This window comes from Rhinoraja longicauda, chromosome 23 (assembly GCF_053455715.1).
Source record: "Rhinoraja longicauda isolate Sanriku21f chromosome 23, sRhiLon1.1, whole genome shotgun sequence".
Classification (NCBI taxonomy): domain Eukaryota; kingdom Metazoa; phylum Chordata; class Chondrichthyes; order Rajiformes; family Arhynchobatidae; genus Rhinoraja; species Rhinoraja longicauda.
The window spans coordinates 33,925,542-33,944,390 of NC_135975.1; the positions used below are offsets into that span (position 1 = coordinate 33,925,542).

The 18,849-nt window shown below is 43.6% G+C and overlaps 1 protein-coding gene across 2 annotated transcripts in view; it reads left to right on the forward strand.

Annotated features, from left to right (window-relative positions):
* Positions 1–18,849, forward strand: part of LOC144605130 (diphosphoinositol polyphosphate phosphohydrolase 2-like) — a 63,733-nt gene that overhangs the window by 28,225 nt on the left and 16,659 nt on the right. The window contains exons 2-3 of one of the 2 annotated variants that reach the window (XM_078420201.1): positions 6,566–6,676; positions 18,669–18,713. In XM_078420201.1, coding sequence (XP_078276327.1) covers positions 6,566–6,676; positions 18,669–18,713 — 156 coding nt within the window. The remainder of the gene's footprint in view (positions 1–6,565; positions 6,677–18,668; positions 18,714–18,849) is intronic. The other variant, XM_078420202.1, reaches the window with a different exon arrangement.

The following is an 18,849-nucleotide window of genomic DNA, read 5'->3' on the forward strand; positions in this document are numbered from 1 at the left end:
CCTCCACTGCCTTCTGAGGCAGAGAATTCCACACCTTCACCACCCTCTGACTGAAAAAGTTCTTCCTCATCTCCGTTCTAAATGGCCTACCCCTTATTCCTAAACTGTGGCCCCTTGTTCTGGACTCCCCCAACATTGGGAACATGTTATCTGCCTCTAATGTGTGTAATTGCGATGTGACTCTTGGCCTACACAATCTCCCGGTTGCCAAACATTTTAACTCCCCTTCCCAGACTAACCTTTCAGTCCTGGTCCTCCACTGTCAGAATGAGGCCACAAGCACTTTATAGAGGAAAAGCACCTCGTATTTCGCTTGGGCAGCTTACAACCCAGTGGCATGAACATTGATTTCTCCAATTTCAAGAAACTCTTGCGTTCCCTTTCCCTCCACCTCCACCTCCCCCTCCTTAGTCGTCCTAGTTCCACTGTTCTACTTGAATCCCTTCGTCATCACCTCTTTCATTTGGGACAAATGGCAATAAAACACTCATGACTCTTTTCTATATCTGACCTGTAACTGCATAGTCCTTGTGTATAAATATACACTGACAATGATTTTTCACATTTATTTTGTATAATGCTTGAAAAATCACTTGCTTATTTGTAATTGCTTAATATTTATTCATAGTCTTTTTATGCCAGTTGCTTGCAGATAAACAAGTTTGCTGTAGTTATAAATACAACTATAATAGAGTTCAGGGACATTAATTATCATTGGCACAGGAGCAGAACAATCAGATTCTTATATGCCTATAACTACAAGTAAAAGTTTCATTGCACCGGTCTTGAAACCCTCTTGACTCTCTTAGTTGTATTTACAACTAAAGTAAATTCTTATTTGTATCCAAAGTTCTCATACAGCCGGTAACAATTCTAAGAATGATAAGTAATCACTGAATTAAGTGATTGTATTTTCCATGTGTTATACAAAATAAGTGTGAAAGGACATTGTTTTATTTTTATAGTCGAGTCAAGTCAAATCAATTTTATTTGTATAGCACATTTAAAAACAACCCACGTTGACCAAAGTGCTGTACATCTGATTAGGTTCCAATGGGGGAAAAAAAATGAAACACGCCTCCTCAATGAGCCTCAAACGCTAGGGAGTAGAAATAGGTTTTGAGCCTGGACTTAAAGGAGTCGATGGAGGGGGCAGTTCTGATGGGGAGAGGGATGCTGTTCCACAATCTAGGAGCTGCAACCGCAAAAGCGCGGTCACCCCTGAGCTTAAGCCTAGACCGCGGGATAGTGAGTAGCCCCAAGTCGGCCGACCTGAGGGACCTGGAGTTAGAGAGGGGGGTTAGAAGATTTTTGATGTAGGGGGGGCTTTATACGTGAATAGGAGGAGCTTGAAGTTGATTCTGTACCGTACAGGGAGCCAGTGGAGAGAGGCCAGAATCGGGGTGATGTGGTCCCTTTTACGGGTACCCGTCAGGAGTCTCGCTGCGGCGTTTTGGACCAGTTGCAGGCGGGACAGGGAAGATTGGCTGATCCCAGTGTATAGGGAGTTGCAGTAGTCTAGGCGGGAGGAAATGAAAGCGTGAATGATTTTTTCTGTGTCGTCGAATTGGAGGAAAGGTTTGATTTTAGCTATGGTTCGAAGTTGGAAGAAGCTGGCTTTTACCACAGCGTTGACTTGCTTATCAAATTTTAATGCAGTGTCAAATATCATGCCGAGGTTTTTGACATGCGGTTTGACTAGGCAGGATAGACTTCCAAGACTGCCTGTTATCAATTTGATGGAGTCGGGTGGGGGCTGAATAGGATGACCTCAGACTTGCTCTCATTTAATTGGAGGAAGTTCTGTGCCATTCAACATTTTATGTCCTCAAGGCAGTGTGAGAGGCTGTTTAAATTTGACTGGTTGTTGGGTTTCAGGGGGAGGTAAAGCTGAGTGTCATCGGCATAGCAGTGGAAAGAAATGCCGTGCCTTTGAATGATTTGGCCAAGGGGGAGCATGTATAGAGAGAAGAGAATGGGGCCTAGGATGGAGCCTTGTGGAACTCCGCAGGAGAGGCTAGCTGGAGAAGAGGAATAACTGCCTATGTTGATGGCGAAACTCCTATCTTTGAGGTAGGAAACGAACCAGCTCAGGGCAGTGCCATCAATGCCAACCGCGTACCGGAAACGGTCAATAAGGATGGTGTGGTCCACTGTATCGAACGCTGCGCTGAGGTCGAGAAGGAGCAGGATTGCACGGTCGCCGGTGTCGATGGCGAGAAGCAGGTCGTTGTGTACCTTCAACAAGGCAGACTCTGTGCTGTGGTGGGCTCTGAAACCTGACTGGAAACATTCCAGGATGGTGTTTTGGTGTAGGTAGGGCACTAATTGGTTGGAATTGCCTTTTCAAGGACTTTTGACAGGAATGGCAGTTTGGAAATGGGTCTGTAGTTGCTAGGCAAGGTGGGGTCTAGGTTAGGTTTTTTCAGTAGGGGCTGGACCACCGCGTGCTTGAAACTGGTTGGAACAGTGCCAGTGGCCAGAGAACTGTTGATAATAGAGAGGATGCTGGGACCGGCTATTGCAATGACATCCTTCAGAAGGGCAGTGGGGGCAGGATCAAGGGGGCAGGTTGCAGGTTTCATAGCGGAGACAAGCTTTGCAAGGGAGGATAGAGTGACGGGTTGGAAGCAGTCCAATTTAGATGAACAGACTAGTGAGACAGCTAGGTCACGGGTGGGAGGGGAAATGTTCATTCTAATGTTCTCAACTTTGTTGGTGAAAAATTAGAGGACTTAAATTATAGGCAAGGACTGTGTGTGTGGTTGTAGGCAAACCAGCAACAATGTCCTCTGAAATATTGCCACATCATGTGACAGTCATTTGATTTCGGCTGTATTTTGCATTAAAACTGTTTTTTTATTCTGCAATTTTACATTATAAAAAGGCAGAATATACGGTTCATTTTAATTTATTTATAGGTATGTACAGAGATTGTTTAAGCAATTCTCATGCAACCAGCTCTTGCCATCCCCCATGGTTGCTGGATGGCTGAGAATGTGGAGATGAGGAACGCAGAGCCAGATCTATCTTATTTGTTTGCTTGGGCCACTGGACTTTGCATGGGCTGTATATTCACAAGAAACTTGCTTGGTGCTTTCAATTCATTCAGCATCTATGTTTAATGGATAGTGGAATTTTATGCTGTCATTTCAGTAAAATGTTCAGTTTTGCACTTAATTTTGCCAAGAGAAACTCATATGGTCTCCCTCAGTTTTCAACTCATCTGTTTCCTTAACTAGATGATATCTCCTCATTAAACAGTACAATATGTACTGCGTCACAGAGCCGTACAGCACAAATGTGCCTTCTGGCCCACCCTGTCCATGCTGACCTTTTTGCCCAGCTACACTAATCCTAGTTACCTGCAGGAGTACCGTATTCTTCTATGTTCTGCCTATTTAAGTGTCTGTCTGAATGTGGTATTTGTTTAAGTTTAAATTTCTCTGATCCAATGATCCTCCTGCCTGATGATAGGAGCTGTTACAGGCCTGAGATTGCCTGTGCTTTGGTTAAACCGAAGATAGACACAATGCTGGAGTAACTCAGCAGGTCAGGGGGCATCTCTGGAGAAAAGGAATAGGTGGCTTTTCGGGTCAAGACCCTTCAGACTGAGTCGGGAGAGGAAAACTAGAGGTATGCAAAGGGACAGAACTGATGAGAGCTGGCACCGAAGGCCAAGGAGCTCGCAATGGTCCATTGTTGGCTGTGCAGGAGGTGATAATGAGGGTTACGAACAGTAAAACTAGCAGGACGCCCAAGGTGAAGGAGGAAGAGGGAATGCAAGAGTTAATTAAAATTAGAGAAATCGATATTCATACCACTGAGTTGTAAGATGCAGAAGTGAAATATGAGGTGGTGTTCCTCCAATTTGTGCCTGGCCACACTCTGACAGTGGAGGAGGCCCAACACCGAAAAGTCAGTAGGAGAATGGGAGGGGGTGTTAATGTTTGGCAACTGGATGTACTGTTGATTGTCACCATAGCCCACAGATGGCTTATCAGATACCTGGTTTCCATTCTGCATTCAGAACCTGCTGCTAACCCCTGATCATTATTTGCTTTTCTCTCCCCTCAAAGCTATCAATAAATTTGGGTCTAAGCTTGCCAGGTCTATTCTTATTTTTCAGGATGCCAGTGTTGCTGGCAAGCTAATATTTATTCCCCTTGAGAAAGTGGTCCTTCTGATGAAAGTACTCTCAGATTGCTGCTGGGCTGAGTCCCAGCATTAAGAGCTAGTGATGATATTTTAACGGTGATATATATTTCCAGGTGAGATGGGAGGGGAAGTTCTACCTGTGGTGGTATCCTATATTCTACTGCTCTTGTTTTTGGTCGTAGAAATTTCTGGTTTAAGAAGTAACCAAGGGAAGTAATTATAACTTGTTTTGCACACAGCGACGTAGTGGTAAAGCTACTGCCTTGCAGTGCCAGAGATCGGGTTAGATCCTGACTATGGGTGCTTGTCTGAACGGAGTCTGTACGTTCTCCCCGTGACATGAGTGGGCTCTCTCCGAGATCTTCGGTTTCCTCCCATGCTCTAAAGACTTGCCGGTTTGCATGTTAATTGGCTTGGTATAAATGTAAAATTGTGTGTGTGTGGGGTAGTGTTGATGTGCAGGGATCGCTGGTCGATGCGGATTCGATGGGCCGAAGGGCCTGTTTCAGCGCTGTTTCACTAAACTAACCTGCAGCCAGTGTGCTGGTGGTGGCTGGGCTGTCAATGAGGCAGGCTCCTTTGTCCTGGGTGGTGTTAAGCTTCTTGAGATGGAGCCGTTCTCTTGCGGACAAGTGCAGAGTATTCATTCTATCGCACCTTGTGGTGTCTGCGGTTTCTTTTTAGTTGCTTTCTCCACAGACAGCCAACCGCACAAAGTCTGTAAAATCTCAATAAACAGCAATACCGTGTCCACCAATGTATCAAAAAACTTGCCACATTGTGCATCCGTTCTTAAAAATGTATCTATACTCCATTGCTCCTTAATTTTAAATTGTACCAAAGTCAGACAAACCAACTATTTGTATTTTTAAAAAAACCTTGAGGCTTTGACAAAATAAATTTATAATTTATGGAAGAGAAATGTGCATCGTTTTTCCGACTTATCCATTGGAATGATTCTCCAGTTCATTTCTGTATAAAATCTGTCTGGTATTCTGTCCTGCAATTGTTGATCCAACAAAGCAGGCCCCATAATAATGGTCTATTGCATATTCTAAGCACCAAACTGCTTATTTTCAACAAAACAACCTAATACATTTTTTACTACTGGGGACAAGGAAGTTGAGGTAGCATTTAAACAACACTTGGACAGGTATAAGGATAGGAAAGGTTTAGAGGGCCAAAAGCAGTCAAATGGAACTAGCTTCGATGGGGCCTCTTGCTCAGCATGAATTGGTTGGACCAAAGGGCCTGTTTCTGTGCTCTATGACTGACTCCCACTCTGACTTGCTGTAGCTTATGATTTTTCTTTCTTTACTATGCAGTCCCTTCTAAATTCAAGAAGTTTTCCCTTCCATTTTTCTTTTATTTCATTGTCTTCAAAGATTTTGGTGCTGCCAGGACTGTTTTTATTCTGTTTTCATTGTATTGGGTTATGGTTAAGTGTAGACCTTGCTCTACATAGGATCTTCAAGTGCTTTTAACTATCCTCCGCATTGTGTCACTATCCTCCAAGGCATCCAGCTTAATCAGTTATTGATTTGGTCATTTAGTAATTCCTGTAAATAACAGGAATTTTGTAGAACTAAGCTTCCCCTCCCCCCCCCCCCCCAATATTAGCACACTCCATCAGAGCCACTCTCGACCAGCATCATCTCACTACGGAATCGGACACGGTGCTGGAGTAACTCGGCAAGTCAGGCAGCATCTCTGGAGAACATGGGTAATATTTCGGGTCTAGACCTTTCTTCAGAAGAAGGATTTCGACCCCACGCATCATCCATGTTCTCCAGAGATACCGGCAGAGTGACCCCAGCACTTTGTGTCCTTTTGTGTATTAACCAGCATCTGCAGTTTCTATATCTGTACAGAATTGCATGGATATTTTCATGCATTCTTTATCCAGACATGCTATTCTGAATTTATTTTCTCCTGTCGCACCTTACCTGCCTCAATCTTCCCATCTCCTGTTCCTTGCTGGCACACCATGAAATAATTGCAACATCAAACATTTTGATAACTATTTTAGCTTTGTGCCAACAGAAGGAATTGCATTTGAAATGAAATTGGAAATTGTGCGTTATTATTTTGGAGCTGATAGAATTGTAGTTTTAAATCTTGAATTCTTGAGTGCTGGCTAACGCAGAAGCTGCCTTGCAAATGCATGTTTGGTTATGAACATTCTGTCCCAGTACAGAGTGTTGCTTGGAAAGTTTTTTTTCCCCCTCGTGCTCAAACTGACCACTGAGTGTGTATTTATTCAAGGCATTCAACTTGTGTGTGTTTCATGCATTTCACCACCCAGGATTCTGCAAAACATAGCAGTCTTTGTGTGCAAATGTAATAGGAATGTTGCAGTTTGTTACCAGGCATAAGTAGTCATTGTCTAATTCTACTCCTTCTACAGGTGCTGTTAGTGAGTAGTAGTCGCCATCCAGACCAATGGATTGTGCCAGGGGGAGGAATGGAACCTGATGAAGAACCAGGCAGTGCTGCTGTAAGAGAAGTCTATGAAGAGGTTGGTACCATTTTTAATTGTTCTCAAATTCATAAGTTATGGGAGCAGTATTGGGCCATTCGGCCCATCAAATCTACTCTGCCATTCAATCGTGGCTGGTCTATCGTTTCCTCTCGACCCCTTTCTCCTGCCTTTTCCCCTTAACCCCTGACACCCGTGCTAATCAAGAATCTGTCAATCTCCGCCTTAAAAATACCCATTGGCTTGGCCTCCACAGCCGTCTGTGGCAATGCGATCGTTTCCTGAAAAACCTTGCAGAAACGGGAGTTGTCTTCGAAAACTACTGCATCAGAATTTATTTGAAAGCTTAGTCTGTCCGATCATATAATTGGTGTTCAAAGATGTGCTTTGACTGAAATATGGGCGGGAAAGATTTGTTCACTTTAAAATGAATGTGTCTTACATAGAAACATAGACAAAAGGTGCAGAAGGAGGCCATTCGGCCCTCCGAGCCATCACCGCCATTCATTGTGATCAAGGCTGATCATCCACAATTAGTAACCCGTGCCTGCCTTCTCCCCATACCCCTTGATTCCACTAGCCCCTTGAGCACCCAACTCTCTTTTAAACTCATCCACTGCCTTCTGTGGCAGAGAATTCCACGAATTCACAACTCTGGGTCTTATACGTCAGTAACCGCCCATGTCGGATGCAGTGGTAATAGACCAAGACGCTTGTTTCATTGTCTGAGTTTCTGCAGTGCCTCACGATGTGGGATTAACTGCCCTGCGTGTGACGTTCTATTTACACCCATCTTGCTGATTGCTATAAACCACCATTTTTTTGGTAACTGTTATGGCTATATTAAGCATGAAGGCTTTCCCTTAATTCTTTGAGTGATGAAATCAAGAATGAAATGCTGATATGCTTTAATCCAAATCTCGAAGAGGTCTGTTTAATAAATCTGTCACTTATTTATCTTGCCTTTCATTTTAATGCATGTTCTTGTTAAATCCCACTTTTCTGCAAGCATCATTGACGTTTACAGGACTCGTGTAATTTGATCGTAATAATCATTCCATTATCTCTCGGTGCTCTACCGCATGTATTGGCCAACATATCTGTGCTATTTCCAGAATATGTCCTGAAATTTGTAATTTTGGCAAAGATGAAGTTTAAAATCATTAAAATGGGCCAAATTATTTATTTTCAGTAAACATAGTGCTGTGCCAGATACTATTTCCATGCCACAGTTTGGTTTAGATCAAAATGCTCTAACAAGTATTTAAACAGAATTCCTTTTGAAATGTTATGTCAGTTGTTTGATGTACTTTCATTTACAAAGAACTTTATAAAGAAAAAGTAGGGGGGAGTAGGGGGGGTGGGCGGGAGTAGGGAGGGGGAGGGGGAGAGGGGGTTGGTGGGAAGTAGGGTTGGGGGGGACATGGACCATTGTGATTTGCTGTTGAAGACCACTGGAGCAAGTATGTCTTCAATTAAATTAGGTATGTGCAGTTTTAAAATGAAACTCTTTCTTCATAACTTAGTCATACATTTTATGGCCAATGTTCATTTATTCAATACCAGGAGAATTGGGATGTGTAAGGAAAAAGCAAACTAGAAAAAACAAAACACATTTTTTCTTTGTTGTAAACAGTATTTCTGTTCAATAACCTTTCTATAATAGCAGAATATACTCATGATAGGCCTGACATTGTACATGTAGTCCAAGAACTACAGACTGTTGGAAATAAGTCTTTTTTCACACGTGAATGTAGCGCAACGCATACACGCATTTGGCGTGCATACTTTTCTATCTCCCTCCTAACTCCACTCTCCTGTCTTCTCCCCATAACCCCTGACACCCTAATCAAGAATCTATCTCTGCCTTAAAAATATCCATTGATGGCTTCCACAGCCTTCTGTGGCAAAGAATTCTACAGATTCACCACCCTTTGACTAAAGAAATATCTTCTGATCTCCTTCCTAAAGGAACGTCCTTTAATTCTGGGGGGAGGGGGAAGAGAGAGAGACGGTTGCCCACCTCTTTAGAGTGTGGATTTGTGAAGAGAGTCTGGAGAAGGATGTAAGGGTCCTTGTCACAGTTTATCCTGAACAGCTCCGTAAGAGAGGACTCTCTGATTTACGGGCTGTTCCCAGGGACACATTCGGAGACGGACGTCAAGTGCGGCTGGAAGGTCATTCACTGGGTAAAAAATTCTTTGGTCTGCCCTAAACTTGTTGGCCTCCCAGCAGAGCAACATGTCCTTCAGGGAATGTTGCCGACCGGCCTGCTGCAGACTGCAGGAGTACGTGCTGAGGGACTCATTGAAGCTCACTGCAGCCATTGCCAAAGCTCTGAGGGGGAGGACCAGTGCTAGGGTCCTTCCGCTGCTGCACATTGGAGGGGCAGACCGTGGTAGAGATGCCCCTCAAACAAGGGAAGGGATATCACCCAAGGAAGGGTCACGTGAATGGCAAGTGAGCCCGGTGTAAAGATAGCTTTTGTCAACACTGCCAAATACTACGCTAATGAATGTATGTATAGCCGCTCAGAACGTCGGAGGAGTTTTTGCACAGTCCTTGTTTTGTACACTTTTTATTCTCAATAAAGTTTATATTTTGGGGGGAAAAGTTTAATGTTGCACAGTTGGAGCTCTGTTAATCCTTTGAGATGCTAAAGTGCTGTTATTTTTCTCGGTCCTTTTTGGTTCATTTCTGTATCTGTTCATGGACACCAGATTTTGTTTCTGGCGTCGATAGTGACAACATTTTAAAAAGTATGCCGATCTATTCTTTGGAGCCAGAATGAGCGACCATGCATTTGCCATTGATGCCACAGTTTTACCCATTCTCTCAATAATTTAACATTGAGTTTAGTTTATTTCAAGGATTGTGAAAAGCCTTTGTTGCATGGAAAGACAATTTCTATCAGTTCTGCTGGCAAAATAATCTCTTATGGTATGACCAGCAAACGTTGATACCTAGTTTTCCAATCCATCTATTTACAAATATGGTGAATATATTTGACCCTTAATGTTGATGCTAGATGAACACCATTAGTTGAAACCTATTAATGCAAAAATATAGGGGGGGGGGAAAGGAGCAGGTCCTACAGGACTATCCCACCGTTCTGTGATCATGGCTGCTCATCCACTTCAGAAACATGATCCTACCTTCGCCACATATCCTAGAGCAGAAAAACAGGCCCTTCAGCCCACCGTGTCCATGCCAATCATTGTACTTAACAATGCCAGTCTTCATTTGATCTGCTGCCGACTATACATTGGCCACTTCAAATGTGTGTATACTAAAACTCTCGTTTGTTTGTTTATTTGTGATCGAACTACAGCCAAAACGGTACACAATAGCTTGACAATTTTAGGCCCACCTTACTGACCGTCGTCACTTTAATGGTAAAGCAAGTAGTTTTATTGAAATCGGTGTTATATTTTTTGTTATTCACATTTTTAAGTTTAAATCTATCTCCTAGGGAGTGAGGGAGAGGGGAGAGGAGGGAGGATAAAGGGGGTTGAGGGGGATGGAGTGGGGGTGGAGGGGAAGAGGGGAGGGGGAGGAGAGGGTGCTGCACCAATGCAGGAGAGGTTTGGACCCAACGGGTCCACTTGGTCTAGTAAATACTAAAACTGTGTGGTGGTCTTTATACTTTAGAGATCAGTGCGGAAACAAGCGCTTTGGCCCACCGAGCCTGCACTGACCGATCCCAAAGCTATGCACACGAGGGATAATTTTACAGTTTTTACAAATTGTAAAATTGTCAAGGGGAAAACGTACAAACTCCATATAGACAGCGCCCATAGTCAGGATTGAACTTGGGTCTCTAGCGCTGTATGGTTGCAACTCTACTGTTGCGCCTCTGTGCCCCCCCCTAGCCTTTTATCTTCATTTTCTCATGCACCCCATGCCAGCTTCTAAACACCCGAGGCGAGACAAAACTCCTCAAATCCTCTCTTAACCTCTCTCTTAAACCATTGCTCTCTTGTTTTTACACTCCCACAATTGGAAAAAGATTCATCCAATCTACCCCATCTTTCCTTCTAATTTTGAACACCTTCAACTCCCGTTCTGCAAGGAAAACAAACCCAGTCTCTCTTCGTAATTGAAACACCCGTCAGGCAACGTGGACCCGGTGAATCTCCTCGCCATAAAGTAGTGTGCCACCCAGAACTGTGCACAATAGTTGAAAAATTATGTTCCTTGTTCTTGCCTTCATCAGTTGTGGCATAAAATACAACCCCCCCCCCCCCCCCAATGTGCTTCCTATTAGCTTATGCTACCTATTTCTGGGATGTACAGATCTGAAATCCCACCCTTAGTTCGTCAGCATTCTGTTCGTCAGCACTATCAGTGCCCTGCTCTTAATTGACGGTAAAAAATGCAAAACTTCACACTTTTTAGCTTAATCACTAGGATAACCCCATTGAATCGTAAGCTAGAAAAATAACTGAATTCTGAGAATTGTGACAGAAAGGAGGTGAGAGGGGTGTGGTTATGCCCTGTTTTTTTACTAAACATTGTACAACAAAAATACGGATCTTTGTATATATTACAAACATGCGAGTGCATTGTGAATAGTGCGTCATGTATTTTGATTTTCAGCTTTTCAGTTGACATAATATTTGTGCCACATTAGTAGCGTGTCTCTGATAGTTGTAGAGACAGGGATACGATTCTAAGAACTAAACGTGACTAGCTGAAGGGTTGCTAGGTACTAAACCTTCCACTTGCTGATGTAAATGTGATGACTAAAAATAACTTTTGGATTATGTACATTTACTAGATTTTATTAGTGTCTGCAGTTGCTTGTGAGTGCCAAAATATTAAGAAAATGTTTTGAGTGAATCTGTAAAAGTCAACATACTTGGAATGGAAGGATTAAAAACTGCTTCAGACACACGTGAAATGGGTTTTCTCCGGGTGCTCTGGTTTCCTCCCACATCCAAGGCGCGCAGGTTTGAAGGTTAATTGGCTTTGGTAAAAGTGTAAATTGTCCCTGGTGTATAGGATTACTGGTCGGTGTGGATTCGGTGGGCCAAAAGGCCTGTTTATCTCTAGAGCTTGGAAACGGGCCCTTCGGCTTGCCAACTCCACGCCAACCAGTGATGACCCCATACCTGAGCACTATCCTACACACTAGGGACAATTTACATTTAACAGAGCAATTAACCGACAAACCTGCATGTGTTTGGGAGAAACCGGAGCAGCTGGGATAATCCATGCAATCCACAGGGAGAGCATGCAAACTCTGTTCAGACAGCGCCTGTAGTCTGGATCAAACCCGTGTCTCTGGCACTATGGGATAGCATCTCTACCACTGTGCCATCCCATACCTCAAGTCTAAAAGAAGATTTGATTCCTGCTGGTGTGGGGAGAAGGGGGGGTTGTTCTATGAAAATAGGTTGAACAGATCAGATCCATACTTCTGAGTTCAATGAATTGGTTTGTCGCCTTGAAACATAACAAATTCTGATGAGACTTAACAGGGTAGATGTTGGGATGTCCAGCACCATCGGTCACAGTCTCAAAATAAAGTGATCTGTCTTCAAGGCAGATCTAATAGGTTCTCTTCCCTTCAGATCTAATAGGTTAGTAAGTAGCAACATTGGCCCATCAAATTCGGTACTGCAAACGTCTACTTATTTTTGTATTGTAACTGTAATCTTTGCTCAGCATTGGTTATCAGATCAAATGACAGAAATCTGAAGAAGGGCCCCAACCCGAAACGTCACCCATTCCTTCTCTCCAGAGATGCTGCCTGTCCCGCTGAGTTACTCGGCATTTTGTGTCTATCTTCGGTTTAAACCAGCATCTGCAGTTCCTTCCTACACAAGTGATAATTGGGTACAGGGAAGGGGAGAGAATATATCTGTCCTGGGTAAATTGTTCAAACACTAAGCTTTGATTACAATGGAGAAATATTTCAGCTCGTCTAGGCAGGAAGAGTTGGGGAAAATGAAAACTGGAGCTACATGTATGATGATACAGAGTGAAAAGAGTTTGTGACACTTGTGTTAGTAAGTACCCCGACAGGTTATGGAAAGTTTGAAGAGGAACCAAAAAGGGGAATGATGGGTAAAGTAAGAACTTAGTAAAAAATATTCCACCAGGTGGCGCCGTCAGCAAGGGCAGCCTCGCCAACGGTCTGTCTGTCTTGTCTTTTTTCACTCTTCACCGGGGGGGGGGGGGGGGGGGGGGGGGGCTGCTGAATCTTGATAAAGGAAGATGATGTTCTGAGTGGGCTAAAAGTTGATGAAGGAGATATTGGAAAAGTTGGCTACACTTTAAATGTAAATGAACTAGTCAAGATTGGATGTTTCCACGGTTGGAATTTGCAATGGTCCTGGGTATAATCTTCCTAATGTTTGTACTGTTATGACCACGGACACTGCAAATTCCAACCTCAGATACAAAGGACATATCCAATCGTGACTTGTTCATTTAAATTTATCTATCTATTCTCTCTACAGATCTATTCCCTTCCCCTCGCCGGAATCCAATTATCAGTTGCAATGCTTTATTCTGGCCCCACAAGTAGGTAGATTCAGGATTTGTTCCCCAGGACTGGAAGATTACTAATCTTGCCTACATTTTGAACAAAAATCTAGGGGTAAATTCAGTAAACCACCGACTGACCAGTCAGTTTAACCTGTGGAGAGGAAGATTCTTAAATGATCAGTATTTGGCGGTCACTTGGACAAGCAAGGATTGTTGTGGCAAAATCAGCATGAATTTATAAAAGGTCAAATGTGTAGGAAGGAACTGCAGATGCTGGTTTATACTGAATATGGAAACAAAATGCTGGAGTAACTGAGTCATGATGGGTTCTACCCTTCCAAATGCCTGCAGGAGGGTTCCAAAGCCAAACGTCACCTATTAATTTTCTCTCGAGATGCTGCCTGGCCCGCTGTGTTACTCCAGCATTTTGTCTATCGGTGTAAACCAGCATCTGCAGTTCCTTCCTACACATACAGTGCCCTCCATAATATTTGGGGCAAAGACCCATCATTTATTTATTTGCCTCTGTACTCCACAATTTGAGATTTGTAATAGAAAAAATCACGTGGTTAAAGTGTACATTGATTTTGTTAAAGGGTATTTTTTATACATTTTGGTCTCACCATGTAGAAATTACAGCTGTGTTTATACATAGTCCCCCCATTTCAGGGCACCATAATGTTTGGGAGGTTAACACACAATGTTGGAGTAACTCAGTGGGTCAGGCAGCAACTCGGGAGAGAAGGAATGGGTGATGTTTCAGGTCGACACCCTTCTACAGACTGATGTTTGGGACACATGGCTTCACAGGTGTTTGTAATTGCTCAGGTGTGTTTAATTGCCTCCTTAATGCAGGTATAAGAGAGCTTTCAGCACCTAGTCTTTCCTCCAGTCTTTCCATCACCTTTGGAAACATCAGGACCAAAGTTGTGCCAGTGAAAGTCAAAGAAGCCATTATGAGACTGAGAAACAAGAATAAAACTGTTAGAGACATCAGCCAAACCTTCGGCTTGCTAAAATCAACTGTTTGAAACATCATTAAGAAGAAAGAGGGCACTGGTGAGCTTACTAATCGCAAAGGGACTGGCAGGCCAAGGAAAACCTCCACAGCTGATAACAGAATTCTCTCAAAAATAAAGAAAAATCCCCAAACACCTGTCCGACAGATCAGAAACACTTCAGGAGTTGGGTCAATGACCACTTTCCGCAGAAGACTTCATGAACAGAATTGCAGAGGCCACACTGCAAGATGCAAACCATTGGTGAGCCGCAAAAATAGGATGGCCAGGTTAGTTTGCCAAGAAGTACTTAAAAGAGCAAGCACAGTTCTGGAAAAAAGCTCTTGTGGACAGATGAGACGAAGATTGACTTATATCAGAGTGATGGCAAGAGCAAAGTATGGAGGAGAGAAGGAACTGCCTGAGCTCATTACATTAGTCTGAAGAAGGGTCTCAACCCAAAACGTCACCATTCCCATTCTCCTCGATACTGCCTGACCTGCTGAGTTACTCCAGCATTTTGTGATACCTTCGATTTGTACCAGCATCTGTAGTTATTTTCCTACACATGCAAAGCAAACCACCTCATCTGTGAAACACGGTGGTGGGGGTGTTATGGCCTGGGCATGTAGTCTGAAGAAGGGTCTCGACCCGAAACGTCACCCATTCCTTCTCTCCCAAGATGCTGCCTGACCTGCTGAGTTACTCCAGCATTTTGTGAATAAATCGATTTGTACCAGCATCTGCAGTTATTTTCTTATGCTGAAGGTACTGGCTCACTTATCTTCATTGATGATACAACTGCTGATGGTAGTAGCATAATGAATTCTGATGTGTATAGACACATCCTATCTGGTCAAGTTCAAACAAATACCTCAAAATTCATTCTACAGCAAGACAATGATCTCAAACATACTGCTAAAGCAACAAAGGAGTTTTTCAAAGCTAAAAAATGGTCAATTCTTGAGTGGCCAAGTCAATCACCCGATCTGAACCCAGTTGAGCATGACTTCTATATGCTGAAGGGAAAACTGAAGCGGACTAGCCCCCGAAACAAGCATAAGCTAAAGATGGCTGCAATACAGGCCTGGCAGAACATCACCAGAGAAGACACCCAGCAACTGGTGATGTCCATGAATCACAGACGTCAAGCAGTCTTTGCATGCAAAGGATATGCAACAAAATACTAAACATAACTACTTTCATTTACATGCCATTGCTGTGTCCCAAACATTATGGTGCTATGAAATGGGGGGATTATGTATAAACACAGCTGTAATTTCTACATGGTGAAAACAAAATGTATTAAAATGGCCTTTATTAAAATCTGACAGTGATTTTTTTCTATTACAAATCTCAAATCGTGGCATACAGAGGCAAATAAATAAATGATGGGTGTTTGTCCCAAACATTATGGAGGGCACTTCACTCGTCACATGTACCTAGGTACAGTGATATTCTTTGCTTTCGCATACAATACACAATGTACACACAGAGTCACCATGTGAAGAGTATCTGGTGCCGACAACGTTTATAAAGTACTCGTTATAGTCCCGATGGTCCCTCGTTGTTTTTGGCGGCTCCCCGCGCCAGGTCCTTCGTTGTTCTTGGCGCCCCCCTTCCCCACCGGGTCCTTCTTTGTTCTCGTGGGCTACATTTTGTTCTGTGCATGACATAAAATAAAAGGGACGGGGATTGGACACATTAGAGGCAGGAAACATGTTCCCAATGTTGGGGGAGTCCAGAACAAGGGGCCACAGTTTAAGAATAAGGGGTAGACCATTTAGAACGGAGATGAGGAATAACTTTTTCAGTCAGAGAGTGGTGAAGGTGTGGAATTCTCTGCCTCAGAAGGCAGTGGAGGCCAGTTCGTTGGATGCTTTCAAGAGAGCTGGATAGAGCTCTTAAGGATAGCGGAGTGAGGGGGTATGGGGAGAAGGCAGGAACGGGGTACTGATTGAGAGTGATCAGCCATGATCGCATTGAATGGTGGTGCTGGCTCGAAGGGCTGAATGGCCTACTCCTGCACCTATTGTCTATTGACTTTAGCAAATGATAAGTGGCAGGAAGCAGTTAGACTGACAGCTTGGGAAAGAAAACTACAGATGCTGGTTTAAATCGAAGGTGGACACAAAATGCTGGAGTAACTCAGCGGGTCAGGCAGCATCTCTGGGGAGAAGGAATAGGTGATGTTTTGCACGTCGAGACCCTTCTGAAGAAATGTCACCCATTCCTTCTCTCCAGAGATGCTGCCTGACCTGCTGAGTTACTCCAGCATTTTGTGTGTACCAGGGTGACAGCTTGTTTGACCAGAGAGACCCCAGGGTCTCTACTATTTTTTGTTTGTGGGACATGCAATGACTTGGACTTGGGTGCACAGGACACATTTTCCACATTTGTGAATGGTCCCGAAACAGAGGCACATTGACTGAGAAGAATACTAATGGACTTCAAGGGGATGTAAACTGCTGGTGGAATGGGCAAAAAGGTGGCAGGTGAAACTTATTGTGAAGTGTTACATTTTGGTAAGAAGGATTTGAACAGAGAATGTATGTTGGTGGACAAATGTAAAAGTGTGCAGGAGCAAAGACTATTATGGGGTTGCCCAACATGGAAAAGGCCCCTTCACTCTATTAAGTCCTGGCAAACACTGCAACACCTTATTCTCCTCATCTCCACCCAGATTTTACCATCCTCCTACAGGAAGGGTGGGGGTGTAAATGTAACGGCCAATTAACAATCTACCTCTTGGGATGTGAGAGAGATTGGAGGACCTGAAGGAAGCCGGTCACTCCCTCTTCTCCCCTCTCCCATCGGACAAAAGGTACAGTAGTGGGAAAGCACACACCTCCAGATTCAGGGACAGTTTCTTCCCAGCTACTATCGGGCTATTGAACCATCGTATCAACAACTACATTGTGGTCCTAAGCTACTATCTACCTCACAGGGGACCCCTGGACTATCTTTAATTGGACTTTGCTCAACATTATTTTCCACTGAACATTATTCCCTTTATCATGCAAATGTACTCTGTGAATGGCTCGATTGTAATCTTTCTGCTGACTGGTTAGCACTCAACAAAAGCTTTTAACTGTACCAAGATACACCTAACAATAAACTAAACTAACACCAGTGTGAGATGGCGCCCAAAATGTGGTGACTCTTGTGTTTGGACTCGGTAGTCTATTCTCTTACTTGGTATGATTGTGCCTAATGTATAATGGGATTGTCAATGGTGCTTTATTGTTACATATGCTAACACCCAGTGACGTTCTCTTCTTGCATACAGTGCAGTAAAGTATTGCCATACCTACACACACACTCCCCCCCCCCCCCCCCACCCCACCACAAAGCAGTTTGTCACTGAACTGTGTGCAAAAAAAAACACTCTTCTAGGCTACAGGTGACAAAGTACCGTTGAATCAGTGCCAACATGGACAGTGCAAATGGTGAAACTCGGAACGGCAGATGCTGGTTTATATACTTTTTTAAAAGATGGGTGCTGGAGTAACTCAGCAGGTCAGGCAGCGTCTCTGGGGACCATGGATAGGTGACGCTTCGGGTCAGGAACTTTCTTCAGAAGGACTTCTTCAGACAGTGCAAATACTACACAGGCAGCACTAGAGGTCAGGGTTGAGCCGAGGTTGCTTGAGTTTTGAGGCAGCACCTCAACCGGCCACACTGCCCACAGCCTCTGTGGGGTATATGATCTTGTGTTCATCTATGGAAATTGGTAGGGTTGATCGAGAAAATGGTTTTCTAAAACACAAACCCATGGATTTATAAAACGGTGTAAATGACAAGAGAAAGGAAGTTGTGATGAGCATTACAAACCGTTCATTCATTTGTTCTATGTGCTGTCTATATCTCTCATTTCCCTGACTCTCAGTCTGAGGAAGAGTCTCGACCCGAAATGTCACCTATTCCTTTTCTCCAGAGATGCCGTCTGACCCGATGAGTCGGGGAATTGAGAACCAGGAAAAGATTTTGATAGCAACCTGAGGGGTGACTTTCTCCACACAAAGTGGTGGGTGTGTGGAACGAGCTGCTGGAGGAGGTAGTGCAACGAGCTGCTGGAGGAGGGAATTGAGGCAGGAACTATTGCAATGTTTAAGGAACATTTAGACGGGTACATGGATAGGATAGGTTCAGAGGGATATTGGCGAAACGCAGGCAGGTGGGACTAGTGTAGATGGGGCATGTTGGCAAGTTAGGCCATGGGGCCTGTTTCCATGCTATAAGACTCTCTGACTAGCCAAAGCTCTGAGTTGGCACAACATGCACACTGAAGCAGAGACATCCAGAGCAGTGAATGTCTTGTTCCCATCCCATTACCTCACAGCAACTGGGTACTAGTTTCATGTACATCCCTTTCAAAGTCAGTAAACAATCCTTAGTCCAGGGCTGCCAGGTGAATCTAGTTTATTGCAAATTGTAATGTTTTTGGATTTATACATTCTCGCTATGCAGAGTTTGTGAAATATTTTTTTAGAGAGCTTGTGATACAGATAATTCAACTCTTTGTTTTAATTGTGCAGGCTGGAGTAAAAGGAAAGTTGGGAAGATTACTGGGGATATTTGAGGTGAGTTTGTCATTCTTCAATGCTTGCGTTTATCTTTTTATAGAGTCATACCAGCTTAGAAACAACTTGTGCACACCGAACAACTTGTGTCCCATCTACACTAGTCTCATCTGCCTGTGTTTGGCCCATATCCCTC